A 24,390-nucleotide genomic window follows, 5' to 3' on the forward strand; every position below is an offset into this window, starting at 1 on the left:
TTGATCTCAAAACCAAAATCTGGAAATAAGAAAAATTGCATTTTTTTTGTATTTATTTTTTGGTCTTATTTTTTCTCAGGATTTGTTGTGAGGAACCTCATTTCCCCCTATTATTCATTCCCTTATTTTCTCTGAGGTTCATTGTACGAGTTCCTTATTCAGCAGGCCAACTCCAGCTCTCACTCAGCATATCTGTTTCCTAGGGAATGATGATTCTTTCTGGGTCATTCCATACATATTTCAAGGCTTAGGATTCCATGCTACAATCAGCTAAGAACAATACCGGTCTACCTTTGTCTATAAAAATGAGATCTAAGACATGTGATAAGATGTGAATCAATTTCAGGACTAACTAGACCTCCACATTGCTCCTGATGAGTATCTTATTGCTAAGGACGCTTCTCAAATCAATGTGAAAAATTAGTCTCTGTAGACAGTGCTGTGTCTGTTGCTCTTGGTATTATTTATACATCACCTTGTTACTAACATGAATGGCATCTTGAATTAAATATACTAGTTTTACCTTGATTTTTGTTTGGACAATAAAAGTCTCAATTATTGGGCTATTCCACATCAATCTTTTCTGCTTTAAATTCAGACCTCATTGCTTGTTTGAAAAATACAAATAATTTGAGAGAAATGTTATGACTTAGAAGAGAGCTAGATCCAGGGCAGAAATAGAAAATGTCCCAACCTGAAGCGTGCTCCTGAATTCTTATATAATCTTAGGTAGATTGCCCAATTTCTTAGCATCACATTCTCCTACCCATAAAGTAATGTTACCAGGAGAAGTTCATTATATTCTTCCTGTTGAAGGTGGAAGTCTGCTTAAAAATTCTTGACGTGTAATGTTAAGTTGTCCCTGAAAATAGTGTTAAAAGGACTAACTTTGAAGTCATTTAGTCATATATTAAAAAAAAGTCGTTATTCATACTTTTAGCTTTCTTTCTCAATGGGGCTACATGGGACTCAACTTTGGGGCACCCAGTGCCTGAGGTTTGCAGAGTGAGTGAATCATGGTGAGGAAGCAGGAATCACCTTGATGAACTTAACCAAGGAGGGAGAGGGCTGGGATAGGAATGTGGTTAGTTTGAGGGATGATCCCCAAAATGCCAGCAAATCAACCATAGTAGTCCATAAGTTCAATAGTGCCTAACTACCGGTGGTGTGGTAGAAAGGTCAGTGTTAGGAAGCTTGGGTTAGTTCTGGCTCAGCTACCAACTGGCAACAATGCTGAGCGAGACACAAACTCTTTGGGCTTTGGTTTCTTTGTAGGTAAGTCTAGAGGGTTTGGGCTAGATCTACACTGTCCAATAGAGTAGCCACCAGCCATGTGTGGCTATTGAACACTTGAAATGTGGTTGATGGGATTGAGAACAACTGAATTTTCTAATTTAATTTTATTGAATTTGAATTTAAATTAAAAATGGAAGCAGTGTAATAATTTTTTCTTTTAAATACAACTTTAAAACAATTTCTTTTTACATTTATTTATTTTTGGGAGACAGAGGGAGACAGAACACAAGTTGGGGGAGGGGCAGAGAGAGAAGGAGACACAGAATCCGAAGCAGGCTCCAGGCTCTGAGCCATCAGCACAGAGCCTGATGCGGGGCTCGAACTCATAAACCGTGCGATCAGGACCTGAGCCGAAGTCGGATGCTTAACTGACTGAGCCACCCAGGCGCCCCTTAAATACAACCTTATAACATTGGTAGGATTACATTTTATTTTAACTGCTCAAAATTTGGCATCCTTACTGAGATGTGTTACAAATGTAAAATACACACTGCATTTCAAAGTATGCAAAAGATGGTAAAATATCTCATTAATAGTATTTCTGTTTGTATTGGTTACATACTGAAATGATAATATTTTGGATCTATGGGGTTAAATAAAATATGTTATTAAGATTAATTTCACCTGCCTCTTTTTTACTTTTTAAAATGTGGCTACAATTTGGGTTGCCTGTGCAGCTCAGTCAGTTAAGCATCTGACTCTTGATTTTTGCTCAGGTCATGATCCCAGGGTCATGGGATTGAGCCTGGCTTCAGGAGTGCAGAGCCTGCTTGGGACTCTCTTCTCTCTGTCCCTGCCCTACTCTCTCACATGTGCTTTCTCTCTCAAAATAAATAAACATTAGATAAAATGTGGCTTCTAGAAAAATCTGAACTACATACATGGCTCACATTATATCTAATTGGATAGTGATGGGTTAGATGATTTCAATCACATCTCCCAGATATGCAGCCTATTGTTCTAGGTAGCTATTGTAAAAGTTCAGCTCTGAGTGGCTTGGAGCATGAATTTCAAAGAATTTAACAAGAGATTGTGAGTTGTAAGCTCCCCGTGCTAGCTGTGTGATTTGGGGCAGCTACTTAACCTCGATGGGCCTCAGTTTCCTCATTTGGGGAATAAATACATTTACCTCATAGACTTGTTGTAAGGGTTATATGAAATAGTATATGTAAGGTACCAAAGTGCATGTGACCATGTAGAAATAAATATTCTCCAATCGTCTCATCTCTCTGATTGTAATTTTTAATACCCATGAGGACCAAAAGAGGAAGTCAGGACATGAGGGTTTTAGCACAAGCTCCAGCCCTTATGAAGAGCCAAGGTGAGAAGAGGTTAGGTGGTCACGGAAAATGGGTGGCTTGGTTAACAAGAGTCCTCTATTCTCAGGTTGGATCCTTGATGTGATCCAGGTGCTCACTTTCTAGCCGCATATGGTCATATCTCTCTCCCTTTACCCTCTTCCTTTTGCCCTGACGGTCTTTGGAGTTAGTTGTAGTCCAGACTTTTGAAGCGTCCTGTCCTCGGGATGTAGGAATGTTGGAAGACATAATTGAGACTGTTTGGGAAAGAAGACACGCGCCTTCCTTTCCTGGGTATCACTGTGGAGCATGGAGGTTCCCGAGGAAGCAGATGAGAGAAAACCCTGCAGCAGGTGCCGGCGTCATCCTACTTTGTATAGGCCCCTCAAGGCCTCCCCATGAGTCTAATCACCAACCGAGTTCCCCAGGCAGAATGTTGAAAAATAAAAAAGGCAAGGAGTCCAACACAACACTTTCTTTAGGAAATGGGGCAATCTGAAATGTTAAGGATAATAGATTTATGGCATACTCTAGTTTTATTGAATCTATTTATTCATCACAAGTTTTAATTTTATTTTATCATTATTGATTATTCATAGTGATGAGAAAAATAAGCCCTGGGGTGAGAAAAACCTAGATTTGGATGTTAGTCATGATACTCACTACTGTGTATTCTTGGAAAGTGACATGCCCTCTCTGGGTCTAAATTTCCTCCTGTGATGGCAAGGGCTTCCACTCACGGTGAGGGCTCGAGAAATGGTTGTTATTATTTATTGATCTTGTGATATTTACTTACTTAAGATTATTATTCAATTATTACTTAACAGACACATAAAACTATTTTTTTTTTTGAAGCCGTTTTTCATCTCTTGCCTGATTTCTGTTAGGGTTACTTTATTTCTTTGGTATCTGTGTAATTGGTTCACTTTGATGCGTAAAGCAAAGAATTATAATATAAATCAGGAAAGACAATATCCTAACTTGTGACTTGTAACTCTAAACATTATCTTGTCTCAGAGGGTGATTGTTTCAGTTATGTTGTCCCTGTGGGTGGTTGAAGTGGGATTCTTCTATGTGTCCCTTGAGGCAACTAAGGCGACTGACGTCATTTGATGTCCTCAGCTGCTCCCTGCCACCCCTCAGCAGTAGAGATGCTCAAAGGATCTGATGAACTTGGCACTAAGGTTTCCCCTCTAGAAAATGGGGAAAACCACCCAAGGGATTAAATTTAAAAATGTTTGGGCGCCTGGTGGCTCAGTTGTTAAGCCTCTGACTTCGGCTCAGGTCACGATCTCACAGTTCATGAGTTAGAGTCCTGCATTGGGTGAGCTCGAGCCCTGCTTCACGTAAAAAAAAAAAACAAAAAACAAAAACAAAAACATGAGCCTCGGTTCGGGTGAGCCCTGCTTCTCTCTCTCTCTCTCTCTCTGCCCCTTGTGGGATGCTCTCTCTCTTCCTCCCTCTCTCTTTGCCCCTCGCTCACTCGCACCCTCTCTCTCTCAAAAAAATTTTTTTTAACCACCTGTTGTTTTTATTCTTTCTTTCTTTATTTTTTTAATGTTTATTTATTTTTGAGAGAAAGACAGAGAGTGAGTGGGGGAGGAACAGAGAGAGAGGGAGATACAGAATCCAAAGCAGGCTCCAGGCTCTGAGCTGCCAGCACAGATCCCCACGTGGGGCTCGAACCCACAAACCATGAGATCATGACCTGAGCCAAAGTCAGACACTTAACCGACTGAGCCACCCAGGGAGACCTGGTTTTATGCTTTAACACCAGCCAATCAGTAGCAGAATCCTGGGAAGAAAAGGCTAAAGGAGTCATCAGCGTTTAGGATTCTTGAGTCATCTGCTCCGTAGGCTATGGAGCATCAAAAGTCAGCCCCACACCTGACTACTGCCCAGGAGCTGTGCGTTGGGAGTGGATCTGGAAGCTAAGAAATCTTCCTTTGATCCGGTATGAATTGCTTTCCTGGATGCACAGGAATGAACCATGCAGGAATGTGCAGAGGCATCCAAACCCTGGGCTGCTGTGGGTGTCAAACAGGATGGATAGAGACATTTCATTACTTGACCAGGTTCCCATGACCCTTTGCACATACCTTTATTTCTATACTTGTCACCCACAATTATTTTTTTTATGGCTTTGTCCTCCGCAGGAATAGGAATGCCTCTGGTAGGGTTGTAAACTGCCAGGGGCACCTTTCACATGGTAGCTGGTGTGAATGGTGCCTTCCTGAGGTGTGCAGTGCACAGCCTTAGCAGTCCTGCAGCAGCTCAGCTGGGGATGGGTTGGAGTGGGTGTAGTAGATTCACCTTGTGCATCTTTTTTTTAACTTTTAAGTTTTTAAAATTTTTATTTATTTTGAGAGAGACAGAGACAGCATGAGTGGGGGAGGGTCAGAGAGAGAGGAGACAGAGAACCCCGAGCAGGCTCTGTGCTGCCAGTGCAGAGCCCGATGTGGGGCTCGACTCCATGAAATAATGAGATCATGACCTGAGCCAAAACCAAAAGTCAGATGCTTATCTGACTGAGCCACTCAGGTGCCCTGCCTTGTACATCTTTTATCCTGACATCTGGTACATGGCACATACTTACTCAACAAATAGTTTTTGAATGAATGACACTGGCCCTATCATTTATTTTAAATTGATTTGGCCATTTTCCTAATCCTGTTATGATGAGCCCCCCCCTGCTCCCTACCCCAAAGGATTGATGTTATTGATGTTTTTGTGCATCCAGCAAAACTCTTAGAGAGGTGAGCTCCCACATGGAGGGAGCTGGGGAGTATTCAGGCTGCTTAATGCCACTGGGGTCTTGCCTGCTGGAGTGAGTGGACCTGGGGAGATAGTTGTGTCTCTGCTTGACCCACTTTGGATGCTGAGAAACAACTCAGCGAACTTCTGGCCTCATTTTCAATGTCACAGATGTGGCCCTGGAAAAGGAACCAAGTTTATAGTTTCAGAATATAATAGCACGGAGTTTGGGTCACAGCTGCAGCAAAATCAGCCCAAAACAGACACACAGGATGTAAACAAAGTGGGAATGAATTCCGTCCGTTTTCCAAATTTGGAGTTTGGAGCTGAGGAGTGAGATTGTGGGTGGATGATCTGTTTTGGATTCTTCTGATTTCCTGAATTCATATTTCAATGAAGAGAAAGTTAGCCCTGAACGCTAATGGCAGCAGGATGGGAAAGCCCTCCAGTTGTGCCCTCACCCCTGAGTGTCTCCAGTTCAGGTGGGTAAGAAGTTACCCAGTGCCCCCCTTGGCGCAGGCTTGAGACGGCCTTCAGGGATTTTTCACCTTACACCACCAGCCTTGTGTTCTATGGGAAAAGAAGCCACCTCCTCCTATGGTTTTGAAGAAATTAAACTTCTGAATTCACCAGATCTGCTTCCTCTTTGTTGAAAAGGAACATAAAGGCATTTAGCAAATCCTTTTGTCCTGCAAGGCCTGGCTTCCAAAATCTATGGTGCTCCTGTTGATCCCAAATCATATAATTGGATGTCAGAGACTGAGTACTGAGTCTTTCTGCTTGACATTTCTGTGGTAAAAACTCTATCCCTCCTTATCTCTGCCTAGATGTCCCGGGATGCCTGTAGAGAAGAGATCACGCAGGTGAAGATGCAAAGGCAGAACTTCCATTACTGTATTTTCACAATGTTTCCTGTAGGGGCACCTGGTGGCTCAGTCAGTTGAGCATCTGACTTCGGCTTGTGATCTCACATGATCTCACAGCTTGTGAATTCGAGCCCCGCATTGGGCTCTGTGCTGACAGCTCAGAGCCTGGAGCCTGCTTCCGATCTGTGTCTCCCTTTCTCACGCTCTCTCTCTCTCTCTCTCTCAAAAATAAATAAAAGTTAAAAAAATGTTGTCTGTAATCACAGAATCCACGTCAAGGCAAGAGGCTCAACAAATCAGCTTCTTGAGGAGAGAAAACACTTCAGGAAGGAAATAGGAAGAGACACAGTACCAAGTGTTAGGACACGAGAATGTAGTTTGCGCTCAAATTTTCTCAGGCAGCTTATGTTGCTGTCTTACACCTGACCTCTCACCCCACACATCTGAATTACCTCACCCAAAATGGAAGCATGGCTGGGCACCTATCTGGTTTGTGAAATTAAGCTTTTATAGTTCTCTTCCTGAGGAGTGAATGGAAATTCATTTGGTTTATTAACAAAGGCTTAGTAAGGATCGACAGGCCATGCTATAAAACACAGCTTTGAAGAGGGTAAGTAGATCTTTGCATTTGGTGCTCGGGATCCAGTCAGGGTTATGACTTGCAGGGTTTCCTTTGCAGCACCCCCACCCCCCACCTTTGTTGTTAATTAGGCAGAGAAATGTGACCTAGATTTCTCAGCTTGGGTGAATCAGATGGGGTAATCTATGAAGTTGCTGATTGTTTTTGCCTCTGTGGCTGCAAAGCCAGGCACCTAGTTGTGTGCTCTGGAAATAATACTGGTATAATATGTCTTTAAATGGAGGCCTGTTTCCCTGTTGCCAAAATAATGGGCATCTGATAATTTAACTCTGCCAATATTGGTAGGTAGTTCTGGGATTCAATTTATGATTAATAATTGGCACAGAGAACAAATTTGTTTTTCTAGCTGATTTGCTCCTTTGTAAATCATTAGGCATTTAAGGTGGGTAAGCTTGGGGGGGCATCTGGGTGGCTCAGTGTGGGTGGCTTAAGCCCCTGACTTTGATCTCAGCTCAGGTCTTGGTCTCAGGGTCGTGAGTACAAGCCCTGCGTTGGGCTCCATGCTGGGTGTGGAGCCCACTTAAAAAAAAAAATAAAGTGGGTAATTTCACATGCTCTCTTCATTATCTTCAAAAGTTTCTGAATGGGTCAGGTTTCTGTAAAGGAAAGAAGAAAATAGGGATAGTTACTTCTAAATGGCTTAGAAATTGACATAAACTCAACTCTATCTAGCTTCAGCAAAAAATAAATTTATTGACTCATTTACCAGGGAAATATAGCCAGGAGTGGATAGCTTCAGGCACAGCTGGATCGGGGATTCAAACATTATCATCCAGGCAACTTTCCTGTATCTTTTTGCTTTTCCTTGTCTGTTTTACAGACACCTTAGAGGGGTGACAATAGCCCAAGGCCCATATTCTCTAGCTTAGCAACCCTGAGTGAATATAGAAGGTTTCTCTTCCATTGCCCTGACATTCTCAAAGAAAATTCTCATTTGCTCAGGTGGGGCCTTGTATTCATCTTTGAATGAGTCCCTGTGACTGGAGGGATGGTACATGTGAACTGGACAGTCTGGGCCAACTACTCATCCCTGTGGTGGAAATGGCAGGTACTAACCCCGAAGAAGTTCCTTTATGTCTAATTGGCTATAATTAAGTCACATGCCTACCCCAAATCACACACTTGACTAAAGAGTGTGATGTTCTGATTGGCCAGGACTGAGTCTCCTGTGTCACTTCTGGAGACAGAGAAATAAGACAAGAATTGAGCGTGAAGGAGGAGCAGTACCGAAAGAAAATTGGGGCACCGACAGAAGGGAGAATAGAAGTTGGCTAGCTAAGGCCACAAATATTAAGAGACTTCAATGGAAGCTTGCATTTTTTAAAAGTAAGCTCTATGCCCAACACGGGGCTTGAACTTGCAACTGTGAGATCAAGAGTTGCATGCTCTACTGACTGAGCCAGCCGGGTGCCCCAGAAGCTCGCATTTATCGTTTACAATTTTGAGGTTGGATTTGTTTTCCCTTCTACGCAACATTATATTGAGATCTAAGGAAACATAAGCTTATCCGGATTATAAATACCTATACTAATAGAGCTTTTTTGATTTTACAAAGTTCGTCCACCAATCCCTATAACAACGACATGAAGTTTGTATCTGTTCTCATTCCACAGGTGAGGAAATGAAGGTATGGAGAGGTTAAACAACTAACCCCACACACAACTGTAACCAGAGGAGCTAGCACTCAAACCCAGGCTGTCAGATTCTATAGTTCCTGCCTTTTCCACTCTGCCCTGTGAGAGAAAAAGAACACTCAACAAAAGCAGGTCCAGTATGAATGAGAGCAGGGCATAGATTCAAGAGATAGTTCAGAGGAGTTAGCAGCAGACTGGAATGACTCACTGATGGTGGGTGGAGGTGGAGGTGGTGATGAAGAAGAGATGACTCAGCCTTCCAGCTTGGATGACTGATGGGGTGGATGCTGCTGCCATTAATTAAGATATTGCTCACAGGTGGAGATGATCCCCAGCCTCTCAGGTTCATCCCTCTTCTCAAGTCAGTTCTTGAGCCACTACTGATGAGCCCTAGGCAATAACCATCCCCCTTACTCCTATGCCTGTCCCTATCTGGTGGGGCTCCTTCCTATAGCCCTGGGATTCAAAGGTATAGCTGGATCTAGCTTTTATGGTGGTCTAGCAGCCTAGCCTTTACATCTTCTCTCAGAGTGCCTCCGGGACTCAGGTTTCTTTGCTGCCAACTTGGACTCTAGGAGCTTGATGACCCTGGGAGTGAGTCCTGGTGCTTGAGCAGCCAGTTTCAGAACATAGTAAGCTGCCTCAGTTTCTCCTCCTTAGTTTTAGTATTCTAGTGCTGCCTTGAGAATGGGTCTAATGGCTGGGCCCTACTTCTGTCTGATTTTCTGGCATGTTGATTAGGGCCATACCTCACATGGACAAATATCCCTCAGTGATGTGCTATAATCTTGACTTCTGAATATTGGCCACAGCTGGGATGCCCCAGAGTGTCACTCTGCTTGACTATTTGCATGGCCAAGGGTCAATAGGCTTGCCTCTTCCAAGGCTCTTAGATCCTGCTTCCCCCAGTTGGGTGTCCCTTCCATAACCATCAGGTTTGTTCTTGTTCCTGTTGCTGACCAAACTTTCTCCCAACCTCTGAGCCTTTGCACTGGCTGTGTCCCTGCCTGCAGTGCTCTGCTTCCTGGCCTGCTTGGCTTTTCCTTGCCATTCAGGTCCCAGCTTAAATGCCATGTTCCCATCCAATGTAGCCTGCCCTCTTCCTGATCTCTTTCCACATCATCATCCCATTTCTCTTTCCTCATCACATTAATGTATTTGGAATTCTTCCATTTGGGTCTTTGTTTCTTATCTGTTTCCTTGCTAGGATGAAAGCTCCCACAAGGTAGGCACCTCCCCTCTTGTGCTCACTGTTATATTGGAAGGCTTAGAACAGTGCCTGCTACACAGTAGGTGCTCAATAACCTATTTCTAGAATGGTATTGAATGACTCTTGATCGCTGAGACCACATCATGTCTGGTCTACGCCAGGGAAGGAGATGAGATGGACCTTGTGCTGGCTGAACTGGAGGGCTGTCCACTTGGAGCCGTCCAACTCCCTGTGCCAAAACTGCCCACCTGGTCTGTCAAGCAGACTCCTAGATTCAGTTCAGAATTTTCCTCTCAAACACCTTTCCTTGCCCTCACCTCGAGAGTGGTACTAGTCATTCCTCTTCCTTGCTCTGGTAGAAGCTCTTCCCAATATTTAATTATACACCATCACATAGCATTGTGTACTTGTTTGCTAGCCTTTCTTCCCAGTTGGACTGTGAGCTTTTTGCCAGCTGGAAATCTGCAGGGTTTGTCTTTGGATCCCTGGTGTCTAACACAGAGTTGCAATTCAATCCTACAATTATTTGTGTGGGAATATACAAGTTGGAGAATGCATGAGGAAACTGGGTGTGTGAATCTGGTATGCAAGAGATAAGTCCAGATTAGTGACGCAATAATTAAATTAACTGATTTAACAGCCATTTATCCAAGAATCATGTCACTAGAGAAAAAAGTCTTTGAAACGTGGGCCATTCCATTGCAAAAGAGCTCACGTCATTATTATCGTGTCAAGTTACGTTTATCTGAGCCAACCTCTTATTCATATCCTATTCACACGCTCCTATTCACAAGCCTGGGATAGAAATCCGGAGTTGTGTCCTGACCCACTTGGGATAACTCCAGAGTCATGGTTCTGACGTTCTAAGCTTTTGAATGACTCTATTTTCATCTAACCTGAGTTACAGTCACTAGCTTTTGTGAGACCAGCCTCATCAATCATAATAGTGTCTGTGCTGGGGAGGATCCCTACCTCATTGCACCCACATGCAGATTTAATGACATACAACCTAAGGGTGAGCTCAGGCTCATTCTATTCACGTTTGATTCACTGCATCCTTTGGTCCAATGTGTTATCACAGATTTGAGATCCAAAGCCATAATTCAGTTGGTAATTTTATGTAACGCCATCCTGGAGATGAAAGTTTAACTGTGAAAGAAAATCAGTTGTTTATTCACTAACCACTTGCAAGTTGTGGATTACACGGCAGGCCTTGTGCTTGGGCCTGAGGACAAGGATGAGTAACATCAAGTCCTTGTCTTTGGGGAGCTGACAGTTAAAAGGACAACACGAGACAAAAGGGTAGATGATTTTAGTCTGATTTGGGAGGGCCATGTTAAGGTGAAGTCTTGGGGGATGAACACAAACTGGTCAGACAAAGGATGGGGGCAGGGAGGGGACGGCAAGAACAAAAGACAGGAAAGCATGGACAGGGAGTGGCATGAGACCAAAGCAGAGCAGGCTCTGGCCCATGTAAGGCTCTTGAATTTAACCTTCAGACTGTTTTCCAAAATATATTTTATTTTATTTATTTTTTAAATGTTAATTTATTTTTGAGAGAGTGCAAGTGGGGGAAGAGCATGGGAGGCGGGGTGGGGGGGAGGGGACAGGCTTTTTCACTTACAGCAGGCAGCCCACGGGGGCTTGAACTCATGAACTGTAAGATCATGACCTGAGCTGAAGTCGGATGGTCAGATGGTCAGAAGTCAGATGGTCAACTGACCGAGCCCCTCCAAAATAGATTTTAAAGAATACTTGTTTTGTGTGATAACTGCTTTTGCACTGTAAAAGGGTTTATGATTAGCCAAATTTGGGGGAACGCTGACTTAAATGGCAGTATTAATACTGTCCAGTTGGTACCTGATTTTCCTGAGCACTGTGTGTTATCCTGTGATAGGCAGGGGAATACAGGGGAGAACAATATATACTGTCCCATGCTCATGGAGCTTGCCAGGCCAATGAGGAAAGTAGGAATTAAACAAATAGCTACAAATGATTTGTTAAGTCTATACAAATGAGAAAAGTCCCAGAAAGGAGACTGTGTTATAGGATGTAGGATAGAGTGGTTAATAAGAGCAAGAACTGACATTGTTTTAGCCCTGCCATGAAGCAGACATTGGGCTAAGGGCTTCGTAAGCATTATTATGTCTAAACAAAGCTAACTGGGACAATACGTGAATACGCTTTTTGCATTTCCTAATGCTGGACACAGTATTAAGGCATTTCCCAAGTGGATCTGACCATGGTATAGTTTTTTCACAGAACACCCATTCAATTGTATGGCAATTTTGGCATAGGGAACCATTGAGGGGTTCTCAAATGGGGAGAGATATGGTTAGGTTTAATTTTCCAAATGGTAGAAAACATTTACTTTGTGATCTTGGTGGCTTAGAAGTGGTCAGAGATTTTAGAAAAAGTTTAGGGATCCTCAACCTTGTCAATAAAATACAATTACCTTCACTTTTTGAAATACTGACCTATTAAATCTGAGTTTCCTAGAGCAGTCTGTAGTTTATAAAACCTCTGGGTACACAGGAAACTAGTAATGTTGGTTGCCTCTGGAGAGGGGTCCTGGGTGGCTGGACTACAGGGACAGGAGGAAGACTCCTCACTGTAGAGTGGTGAGCCACGGTTGTATATTACCTACTATAGAATAAATGTGTAAAGTAAAAAAACTCTTCTGGGTGATCTAGATGTAGCCAGGATAAAGAATCACTGGTGGAATTAATTAGTGAATTAAAAAAAATGTGGGGTGCCTGGGTGGCTCAGTCAGTTGAGAGTCTGACTCTTGATTTCAGCGTAAGCCATGATCTCACAGTTCATGAGATTGAGCCCCGCATCTGTGCTGTCAGCACAGAGCCTGCTTGAGATTCTCTCTCTCTCTCTCTCTCTGCCCCTCTCCCCTGCTTACACACACACTCTCTCTAAATAAATAAGTAAATAAATAAATAAACATTAAAAAATAAAAACAAAATAATGTGAAACAAGTGATTAAAATTTCCTATTACAAGTAAGATGTGCTAGATAGATTTGATCATTAATCTTAAATGCTTAAAGAAAGCAACTCCCTAGGAATGGGGAAAGGAGGTCAGACCATGAGGGATAAAAGAGACAGAAAAAGGGAGAGCAGAGGCCAAAGACTAAAGTTTTCTGGTGGACAGCAACAGTGTGGACTGTTGGAACACTGATGTTTCTACTCACTAGCTGATGAGCCATGGGACTTGGGGGCGTTTCTTAGTCCTCCCCGCTCCCCATTCCTCACTGTAACATAGGAATAATATTAGCTGCCTTAAAGAGTCGTTGGGAAAATCAAAGGAAATAATGAATGAAGGTTTTACACATACACACACACACACACACACACACACACACACACCCTTACTGTCTGGTTTAAGAGAGAAGAAGAGAGGAAAGGGTAGACCTGGACATCTTTGTAGGGAGAGTGGAAGATGGAAGTTATAAAAGTGGAGACAGATCAAGATCCTTCAGAGGACAGAAAAGGAGGAGAACTCTTTTCCTCTGGGAGGAAAAGGAAGAAGAGGGTGGGCGGGTAAAGAGGTGAGGTGGCAACAGACATTTCAAGAGGGAGGAGGGAAGCTGAAGGAGATGAGTTAAAAAATCTTACTCTTCTTCTCTGCAAAGGAAGAGGCAAATTGGGAATTTCATCAAATGTTTCAAATACTCACAATATTGGACACACAAAAGCCACGTGTTTTGGTTAAAATAAATTGGTGCCAGTCTGCATATCTGATAAAAATATAGGCAACCTCCCTGCTGTGTCACCTCCCTGCTTTTTCTTTTTCTTTTCTTTCTTTATTTTTTTAAAATTTAAATTCTAGTTAGTTAACATAGAGTGCAATATTGGTTTCAGGAGCAGAATTCAGTGATTCATCACTTACATACAACAGCCAGTGCTCATCACAAGTGTCCTTCTTAGTACCCATCACCCATCTAGCTCATCCCCTACCCTCCTCCCTCCATCAACCCTCAGTTTGTTCTCTATCATGAAGAATCTCTTGTGGTTTATTTCCCTTTCTTCTCTCCCCCACCCCTTCCCATATGTTCATCTGTTTTGTTTCTTAAATTCCACATATGAGTGAACTCTTATGGTATTTGTCTTTCTCTTATTGACTTATTTCACTTAGCATAATACACTCTAGCTCCATCCATGTTGTTGCAAATGGCAAGATTTCATTCTTTTTGATGGCTGAGTAATATTCCATTGTATGTATATACCACAGTTTTTTTATCCATTCATGAGTCGATGGATGTTTGGGCTCTGTCTGTAATTTGGCCATTGTTGATAATGCTGCTATAAACATTGGGATGCACGTACCCCTTCGAATCTGTATTTTTCCACTCTTTGGATAAATACCTAATAGTGTAATTGCTGGATTGTAGGATAGTTCTATTTTTAACTGTTTGAGGAACCTCTATACTGTTTTCCAGAGTGGCTGCACCAGTTTTCATTCCCACCAGCAGTGCAAGAGGGTTCCCCTTTCTCCACATCCTGCCAACACCTGTTGTTTCTTGTGTTGTTAATTTTAGTTGTTATTGTTATGCCCAGAATTCGTGATCCCCAAAGACCACCAGGGAGCTGAGTCCGATGAAAAAGCAAAGGGCCTTTATTTGAGCTAGCTCGAGCTCAATCCCCTACCTGCACCGACGCAGCGGTGAGATGCCGGGGAGAGAGAGCGAGTTTCAAAAGCACAAAGGTTTCATTGGGGTCTAGGGGCAGTTGGTGAGGTAATGGCTGTGGCCTCAGCCGATTGGCTGGGGAAGGGTCGGAGTCCTGTTTCGCAGGTTGCCGGGCATGTTTTGATCGCGAAGTTTGAACGGGTGAGCAGGAGGTTACTCAAGGGGAGGAGGCGTGGTCAAGGTGGAGGACACAGAACAAGATGGAATCGTCTGGCATAGGTCTGCCCTTTCATTATGACAGGTGTGAGGTGGTATCTCATCATGGGTTTGATTTGTATTTCCCTGATGATGAATGATATTGAGCATCTTTTCAAGTGTCTGTTAGCCATCTTGATGTCTTCTTTGGAAAATTGTCTATTCATGTCTTCTGCCCATTTCTTAACTGGGTTGTTTGTTTTCTGGGTGTTGAGTTTGATAAGTTAAAAAAATTTTTTTAATGTTTATTTATTTTTGAGAGAGGGAGAGAGAGAGAGAGAGTGGGGGAGGGAAAGAGAGGGAAGGAGACAGAATCCAAAGCAGGCTCCAGGCTCTGAGCTGTCAGCACAGGGCCTGATGCGGGGCTTGAACCCACCAGCTGCGAGATTGTGGCCTGAATCGAAGTTGGACACTTAACTGATTGAGCCACTCAGGTGACCTGAGTTTGATAAATTCGTTATAGATTTTGGATACTAACCCATTTGCAGATATGTCATTTGCAAATATCTTCTCCTATTCCAAAGATTGTCTTTTAGTTTTGTTGATTGTTTTCTTCACTTTGCAGAAGATTTTTATCTTGATAAAGTCCCAACAGTTCGTGTTTGCTTTTGTTTTCCTTGCCTTCGGCGAAGTATTTACTAAGAAGTTGCTCTGGCTGAAGTCAAAGAGGTTGCTGCCTGTGTTCCCCTCTAGGATTTGGATGGTTTCCTGTCTCACATTTAAGTCTGCCATCCTTTTGAATTTATTTTTGTGTATTGTGTAAGAAAGTGGTCCAATTTCATTCTTCTGCATGTTGCCATCCAGTTTTCCCAACACCATTTATTGAAGAGACTGTCTTTTTCCATTGGATATTCTTTCCTGCTTTACTGAAGATGAGTTGACCATATGGTTGTGCACCCATTTCTGGGTTTTCTATTCTTTTTCATTGATCTATGTGTCTGTTTTTGTGCCAGTACCATACTGTCTTGATGACTACAGCTTTGTAACATAGCTTGAAATCTGGAATCGTGATGCCTCCAGTTTTGTTTTTCTTTTTCAGGACTGCTTTGGCTATTCAGGGTCTTTTTTGGTTCCATACAAATTTTAGGATTGTTGATCTACCTCTGAGAAGAATGCTAGTGGTATTTTGATAGGGATTTTATTAAATGTGTAGATTGTTTTGGGTAGTATAGACATTTTAAAAAATGTTTACTTATTTTTGAGAGAGTGAGAGAGAGAGACAGAGTGTGAGGAGAGGAGGGGCAGAGAGAGATGGAGACACAGAACCTGAAGCAGGCTCCAGGCTCTGAGCTGTCAGTACAGAGCCCGATGGGGGGTTTGAAGTCACAAACCATGAGATCATGACCTGAGCCGAAGTCAAATGCTCAACCAATGGAGCACCTAGGTGCCCCTGGGTAGTACAGAAATTTTAACAATATTTGGTCTTCCAATCCATGAGCATGGAATGTTTTTTTTTCATTTCTTTGCATCCTCTTCAATTTCTCTCGTAAGTGTTCTATAGTTTTCAAAGTACAGATCTTTCACCTCTTTAGTTAAGTTTATTCCTAGGTATGTTATTGTTTTTCCTGCTTCTTCTTTTTCAATATTCTGTCACAAATATCTTCAAGAGGCCATTTATTCATTCAAGCCTTTTATTTTGAGCCTACTGTGTGGCAGGTCCTAGAAGACCAGGGAGGTCAACATACTGAGGACAGTGTGAGGTGATAAGGATGAAGAGGGGGTGGGGAAGCAACGCATAGCTTTGCTCTTCTTATGCATGGTATGTGAACTTAGAAACTCAGAGAAGGCTGGATGTTTTCAGCCTGAAATTCCAATTTCAGGTAGGAATTGTGTGGGCTTCTCTTTGTATAGCACATTGAAACGGACTTATTTCCCTAAATGAGCCGATTGAGATGGGATACAAATCCACTTGAATAGACATGTTCCCTGTGGCCCAAGAAAGATGATGGCACTCTGTATGGAAAAGCGTGGAAAAGAATATGTTGAGTCAAGCTTAAAAAAAATTCCTGCAAAATAATTGTCCACTTTCTTAACAACAAGGATAACAGTAGTAGTAGTGTTCAATCCCTTCAGACCCAATGCCTCCTTCATAGCAAATACTTTACTATTCTGAAATGAGATTCATTGATGATATAACCTACCCATATACATTTAAAAAATAACATAATGTGCAAACTTTATTATATGGGAAAATTAAAATTAAGTTACCATTAAATATGTAATTCTCCATGTAAATACTTGAGCATGGCTACATCAGTAGTACAATGAAATACACAGATAGTGACACCTATATGGATAATCACTGTGCATGTGGCAGCTGGCAATGTAGGTCAATTGGGTATTTTATTATATTAGTAACTTAAATGCCAATTCAAACAGCTTTGCTGATGGTGGTGTGATTTCCTCAAATGTGAAGAACTTTTGATGAATTTCTGGACAAAGTGGGTACACATGTCTCTGAATTTACACCATAGATGCATTTTTGGAAAATTCAGTGGATATTGAAAAAGGTGCAAAACAAACACAGATATTTTGTGTTTATATGTAAAATGAAGTTAGGTTTTAGCTCAGATCATTATAAACACACTTTTCATCTACATGAATGCCCACTGACACATGGAAATTTCCATGGCACTCAGGGCAGTTCTTTGTTGTGTGGGACTTTCTTGTAACTTGCAGGACATCTGCCCCATCTGGCTGTCTCCTCCAATCAAAAGGACAACCAAGAAACACTCCACAGATTTCCAAAATGCCCACCAGGGGGTGGCACCATCCCCTTTGAGAACCATAGCAGCAGAATATGAATGTACTGGGAGAAGCTCACTAAATGCTTGTTGAATAAAATGATTACAAACCTTGAGGATCCCCACAGCCCACATTTAGAACTTTAATTCACACTGTGGAGAGCCTGTAGATATAAATGGAAGACCTAGACAGGGATAGCCAAATGTTTTCATATTTCAAGCCCACCTACCCTAATTGGTTAGAAGTAGTTGCCCTTAATATCATATAGAGAATAATTTTCGAGGTAGTGTCCATCTCATTCAATCGCTCCAGAATGACTGACGGAGCACACGTGCTAGGCATGGTCCTAGGAGCTGGAGATACAGTAATGAATAAAACAGACACAGATTTGGGCCCTCACAGAGCTAACATTTTGAGTTCAGGAGGAGCTGACATAAAGGTGTCTGCCATGAGATCAGGAACCCACTGGCCACAAATGTGTCTTACCTGGAACAGAAGAGTTAACCTGAGTCATTACTAACCCAGGAACTCTCCTGGAATTTTATTAAAAAATAATTAAGTTTCTGATACTCATCCATTTTCCTATCATTTGTCTTTTTTTCCTCAGAAAGAGAAATAGCAAAAAACAACAAAACAAAACAACCCAGACAACTTCTAGTTAATTGATAATTCTGATTGAGTTCTAGTGAATAGAGTTATTCGATAGTTTGTAAAGATGTATTAAAATTAATGAAGAGACATCACTTGCCAAGAAATTGGTCAAGTCAGGAACAAGAATTTATCTAAAAGTAATTAGGACACACTCAATACCCATCAAAACGTATGACCATCTGGTCTCTGTGAAAACCTGGCCACCAACATTCCTGTGAGAACCTGAATAATAAGACACATATCCTGGGGTGCCTGGGTGTCTCAGTCGAGAAAGTGTCCAATTCTTGATTTCGGCTCAGGTTGTGATCTCAGAGTCATGAGATCAAGCCCTGTGTAGTAGTTCCATGCTAGGTATGGAGCCTGCTTAGGGTTCTCTCTCTCCCTCTTCCTCTGTCCCTCCCCTGCTCTCTTTCTCTCTCTCTCTCTCTCTCTCTCAAAAAACAAAAACAAAACAAAACAAAAAAACAACAAGACACATACATATCCCTAGCTACTGAGAGAGGAGGCAGGATATTATTGTCAATAAAAGCACGAGCTTTGAATCTGATCTGTTTTAGAGGCCTGGACCTGCCCTTGATTACTGTGGTTTTATGATTTGGGGCAAGTTATTCAGCATCTCTAGGCCTCTGTGGCCTCATTTTTCCAAATTAGTGAAGTATCTACCTCTTTGGGTTATGTGACTGAGGGAATAATGTTCCCAAAGCACTGAGCACAATCCCTAGTGTGGGGTTGCTCAGAAGCCTGTGATCACTACTTCCAGGAGATGTGGGGTGGGGTGGGAGGTTGGGTTCTTTCCTTTCTAGGTGAGCACTGCCACTCAGCAGCTGAGGTGAGGAGTTCTTACCTTATTGTGAATCCAGGAGAGGAGATAACATTTTCTTGCAAACAAATTTATGGTTTCATATATTTCAGTGGATCTTAAAAGTGGAAAGTACATTAAATCATCTGCTCTAAACCCCTCACTGTACTGAGCTCAGATCCAGGGAGGTCGTGTGATCTGGGACTAGAGACAGAGTTCAGTTTTCCAAGGTCAGGCTTCCAAGACCTATTTAACCCGTAATGTGACCTGGGGGTTTCCAAAGAATGAACATAGGACCACTTGTATTAGAATCACATGAGGAGCTTTTAAAATGCAGGTTCCTTGGTCTTATAACCAAGCTATTTTATCAGAACCTCTAGAGATGGGACCTAGGAACCTGTATTTCATAGCAGGTCACACTTAAAATCAAGTGCCACTCATGTAGCGATCAATACCTTGATCTGCAATATTGTAAAGCATGCCCAAACCCAGTGCCACCTGAAGACTTGGCTGCAGTGGATTTGAAATAGGACCATAAATCCAGGACTGTTGAACTATGTAACAATTTCAGCTATTGCTTCTATTACTTTCTGCTTCAATTATCCAATGAGTTGTCTTTATGCCAGGAGACGCTCAGTTCTCTGGCTCCTGTGAAATTGCATAACTCAGTGTGGCTCTCTACTCTTGCAAAAGCCCAAGGAATGAATTAATACATGTAAAGCCTTAGAACTGTGCCAGGCTCATAGCAAGTGCTCAATAAGAGTTAGTTATTAGTATTATTTCTCATTAGAGCAGGAAGAACATCTGCAGAGGGGTGATGTTGGTTTCTTTGACATGAGCTTAGGTCATAGGATCAGCGTCTATTTGATTAGGGAAGATGGCTGGAGGCAGTCATTAAGATAAAGGCAATAGAAGATCCCGTTACGACTCCTTAAGTGCGTGGCATAGATCATACACTCTTGTTGTTTTTGTTGTTTTTTTCCTGTGAAGAGAATGTAAGATCAGATATGACTTTACTTTTGATACTTTAAATTGTTGCTTGCATCAGCAGAAACTACTCATAATGGGATGATGTTTCAGTTGGGGATTTATTTATTCTCCTACCTACAAACACACAGACACACAAGAATGTAGGCTGTTGTATACTTTTTAGGTTGCTGTAAATGACTTGTGCATGTCTAAATTTGAAAAGAGAGCCATAGTGTTCACGAACATGGAGAATTTTAGCTACAGAATTCTTAGCTGTGATAGGTAATGTGTAATTGAGAGAATGTGAAAAAGAATGAGGAAGTAGGTTCTCCAGCATGATAAAAGGGAAAAGTAGTTCTTTTTTTCCCCTTGAGTAAAGCATTTGTTAAATGCAAAGGAAAATGACTATGGGCTCTGGAGCGAGGAGTCCATGATGCCAGCATTTTACAATAACATCCCCTTTCATCTACACATCTCAACAGTTTATGGGCACTAATTAAGCCTCACCATACTCATACAATTCACACTGTGTTTTATTTACTCCCTTTTTACTGAGGAAAACCAAGGCAGTGAAAGTTTAAAGGGTTATTTGGAGTTACAGAGCTGGGATTTGAACCCAGTACCCAAAGCTTCTGGCCCAGAGAGGAAGGGGACCCACATGGTGGGTTTGACAGTTGACTCATAGCTGGTATTTGGTGGAGCAGGAAGTGATCTCGGGCAACTCTGAGAGGAAGGCATAAACCAGGAGCTCAGGGATGGTCTAGGGGACCAAGAGAAGGGACCAGACGCCCTGATATATAGTGAAGGCACATGTACCTGGTGTCTCTTACACCATACTCCTTCTGCCTTATTTGCCATGTCCTTGAATAGACACACTGGCATTGCAATTCATACTGACCATTCTAGATTTTTGGGACTGTGAGTCTTGAATGAAGTGTGTATGTGCAGGGGACTTGCTGTAGGGGCCAGAGGGAGATGGGCTGGTAGTGGTGGGCAGAGGTGAGTCACCAAGTGAAGCGGCAGTAGGAGGTAAATCAAAGGGCAACAGATTATGTTACTCCTTTTCACCTGTCATTGACCCTATTTAAAAGGGCAGAGAAAACAAAGCACTAGGTCTGAGATCAATCTCAGATGGTCAATTGTGACAGCTATGCCTCAGACATATTCAGGCCCTGACTTGTCTAGGACCTCAAACAAATGTCTGGGTCTCTCAGAACTCTTAAATGGAGACTAAAAGTAATTGGAAATAACTCACTTTCTCTCTCTATACCCTCTTAAGATGAATTTTTAAAGATCATGCATGAGGGTTTTCACGTAATGGAGTAAGAATCAGAAAAAGGGGATGACCAGAAGGCCCCAGGAAAGGTGGATTCAAGTCCCGGGAGCCATGTAGGGATCTCACAGGCTCAAACATTAGTATATTTTTGAGATTGAATCAAATATGTAAAAATAGTAGCAAATTATTTACCTCTTCAAAGAGAGTTACATACCAAATTTCAGGGGAATTTATTAGCACATCTACATCTGAAAAAGAAAGGTTATATATTTATAAGGTTAAGTTGCAAGGAGGGGGCAGAAGGGAAAAAGTTTTAGTTGCTATTAGATTTTATTCCAAATTATATCAGTTCATTAGAAACATATAGTTTATAAAAGACTTAGGCTATAACTCTAAGAAGTATATCAATACTATCAATACAATATCATACTCTCAGAAGTATATCAATATATATTTTAAACAATATTAAATAGCTGCAAGTAACAGTTAATCTGGCTATATATACACGGATATTTACAGAAGAGATTATGCTTACATTCTTGCCCATGGTAATGTTTTGGAAAATGGTAAGATGATATTACCCTTATTAAAAACATATGGCAAAAGTGGTCTATCTGACATTTTATTACCCACCTTTTAGTAAGCTAATTGATGTTCATGATTTGAAAGTATTGAAACATCTCCAAATGTGTTCTGGGTTATCAAAGAAAGATAACAAGATATTCGATACAATTTTTTCAAACCTTGATAAATTTTATTTTTATTTTTTGTAACTAGGTCCCACACTCAGCGTGGCCCCCAAGGGTGCGGGGAGGGGGCTTGAACTGAGGACCCTGAGAGATGAAGACCTGAGTTGAGATCCAGCCAGATGCTTACCCCGCTAAGCCATCCAGGCGCCCCTTGATACAGTTTTAATGGTGAGTTATTTTATGGCCCTTGAAAATTTGGGAAATCACATATGGTATAAAAATGAATTCTCTTAATTGGAACATGCAATTAACCGGAAAAATCCACTCTCTACGCTTGCACTCTAACAGACAATTTGTGAAAAAGGAAACGTAGTCAGGGCAAAACATTTCCTCTTTTTATAAACCTTGAACTGAGTATGTCTCTCACCAATTACATAGGGTCCCTGGGGCCTCAACTTTCCACAAGCGGTTAGGTCTCTATGGCAATGCAGCTGGCTGCTGGAGCGGAACCCAGGTGACAAAGCGGAACATAGGTGACAAAGCGGAACACAGGTGACTAGGCGGAGGCAGGCGCTGGGTGACCATGGGGAGAAGGTCTGGATGCAGAAGGTTATTAACGGTCTTCTTGAGCGTCTAGGATTGATACTCTGCTTTTTGAGAAAATGCAGACCTTCCCCCCACCCCCTCACCTGCCCCTGCCCCAGCCTGCCTCGACTTCCCACGTCTCCTGGAAAGCGGGCGCTGTGCACCGCTGCTCCTGATGGCTGCCTGCGCTGGGACTGGCCGCTCCCTCTGGGACCCTACTTCCGTTGATGCCTAAGCTTCGCCCTTCTTGTGCCCTCAGAGGCTATGACTCAGGTGAAAGGAGTCCATTTTGGCCAGGCCCCTGGTCTCATGCAGCCGTTCAGCATCCCCGTTCAGATTACACTCCAGGGTGGCCGGAGGCGCCAGGGGAGGTAAGCCACCACCAGAATCTCTCTTGCTGCATAGTGGCTCCAAGAGCGGCCATAAGGAGTATGAGGTTAGATTTGGTCGTCCTCCTCTAAGGGTGCCCACTTGCCATGGCTCCTGAGGGACCTTGGGGCCTTCTCCCCACAGCAGCACTGACTTCAGGGGGCTGCATCCTTTCTTATTGGCTTCCTCCTCCATTTGCATTGCAAAATTTTGAAGGCCAGGGACCTTTTTTTAAACTCTCCTGTGGCTCCCTAGCACTAGGACATGGCCCAGTACATGTCTGGTGCTGAATAAATATCTCTTGGTTGAATGAAGGGATGAAGAAATTGTCACCAGCATTTGGTCCTCCTGGTGAAGCATGCTTGGGTCTTGGAGTCACAACTGAACTGAACTGAATTCAAATCTCAGTTCCACCACTTAACTAGCTATATGACTGTGGGCAAGCCATGCAATCTCTGTCTGCCTCATCTCCTTGTCCATAAAGTGGGGATAGTAACAGTCTCTACAAGCCTTGGCATACTTTCTAATACTGCTCTTGGCACTATTCCATTATACTTTCTCTATATTTCAGCCACTGTTTTTAACCACCCACCTTTTAAAAAATGTTTATTTATTTATTTTGAGAGCGAACGAGCGTGTGCATATGTGAGCAGGGGAGGCTCAGAGAGGGAGAGGGAGAGAGAGAATCCCATGCAGGCTCTGCAGTGTCAGCATTTAGCCCAACTCAAGTCATAGGACTTGATCCTATGAACCATGAGATCATGACTGGAGCCAAAATAAAGAAAGAGTCAGGCACTTAACTGACTGAGCCACCCACTTCTCCTTAAGGGAGGAAGTGAAAGGGGCTATCTTCAGGACTTCCTTTTCTCCCCCAGAGAAATGCAAAGCTGAGGGGCTGAGAGCCTTAAATGAAGCTGTGGTCCTTCTGTCTGCTCCTGGGTTTGGGCCAGTGGGGTGGTTGGAACTGGGCACCGAAATTGAGAGAAGAACCATGCCGGAGGGTGTGTGAGGAATGGAATATTAAAAGCTTGCCAGTTTGCTCTTGGAAGGGGCACACCTCACAGCCAAGTTCACACACTCTATCTGGAAAAAAGGCTGGTTTGTTAGTGGCTCCAATGGAGTTGGGAGCTGAGAAAATGGAAACAGTAAAGACCACAGCTGCCATCACATTAATCCTGTAACTATACTCATGGGAAGTTGAGTGAGAATGAGGGAAAGTGAGATAGAGGGGTTTGGGGGGAGGTGGGATCGGAGAAGAAAGGAGCAGACCAGAAGGGGAAAGACGTGGGGGCAGAAGCACTTCTCTCCTAGAAATGCACTAATGCTTTTGTGAAAAGACAATTAAAGTGAATTACTCTATGGCAGAAGGTCAGATGATGAACATGCAAGGGAGCAAGTTTTAGTGCCCTCTTCATAACATAATTAACTAGATATAAGAATAGTTGTTTTCTCCCCAAAGCAATACAGTCTCCCATTTTCGTTTCTGAGATGCACGATTGGATTATTGCTCTTTCCTCTTGCTGAACTCTGTGAACCATGCTGACTTTACTCAACCTCATTTGCTGTTTCAAAAGAAGTTGTTAAATAATTTTGTAATTTAAAAAATATGAGGATAAGAATAATCACCCAAATCGTCTCTGTAACACCAACAAATTACAGGGAAATGTTAATTTAACATCTCAATGCTTAGAAGTTGCACACACATGTGAAATGGGT

General features: G+C 42.5%; 1 protein-coding gene and 1 pseudogene across 1 annotated transcript in view; one reads left to right on the plus strand and one right to left on the minus strand.

Annotated features, from left to right (window-relative positions):
- Positions 1-9,562, minus strand: part of LOC122229299 — a 37,646-nt pseudogene extending 28,084 nt beyond the window's left edge.
- A 12,852-nt stretch (positions 9,563-22,414) lies between these two features.
- KCNMB3 (potassium calcium-activated channel subfamily M regulatory beta subunit 3) overlaps positions 22,415-24,390 on the plus strand; it is a 38,746-nt gene continuing 36,770 nt past the window's right edge. Inside the window, exon 1 of the mRNA XM_042903408.1 lies at positions 22,415-22,676. Within this exon, the coding sequence (XP_042759342.1) occupies positions 22,570-22,676 (107 nt within the window). The 5' untranslated portion in view covers positions 22,415-22,569. The remainder of the gene's footprint in view (positions 22,677-24,390) is intronic.

Source organism: Panthera leo, chromosome C2 (genome assembly GCF_018350215.1).
Source record: "Panthera leo isolate Ple1 chromosome C2, P.leo_Ple1_pat1.1, whole genome shotgun sequence".
NCBI classification, from domain to species: Eukaryota; Metazoa; Chordata; class Mammalia; order Carnivora; family Felidae; genus Panthera; species Panthera leo.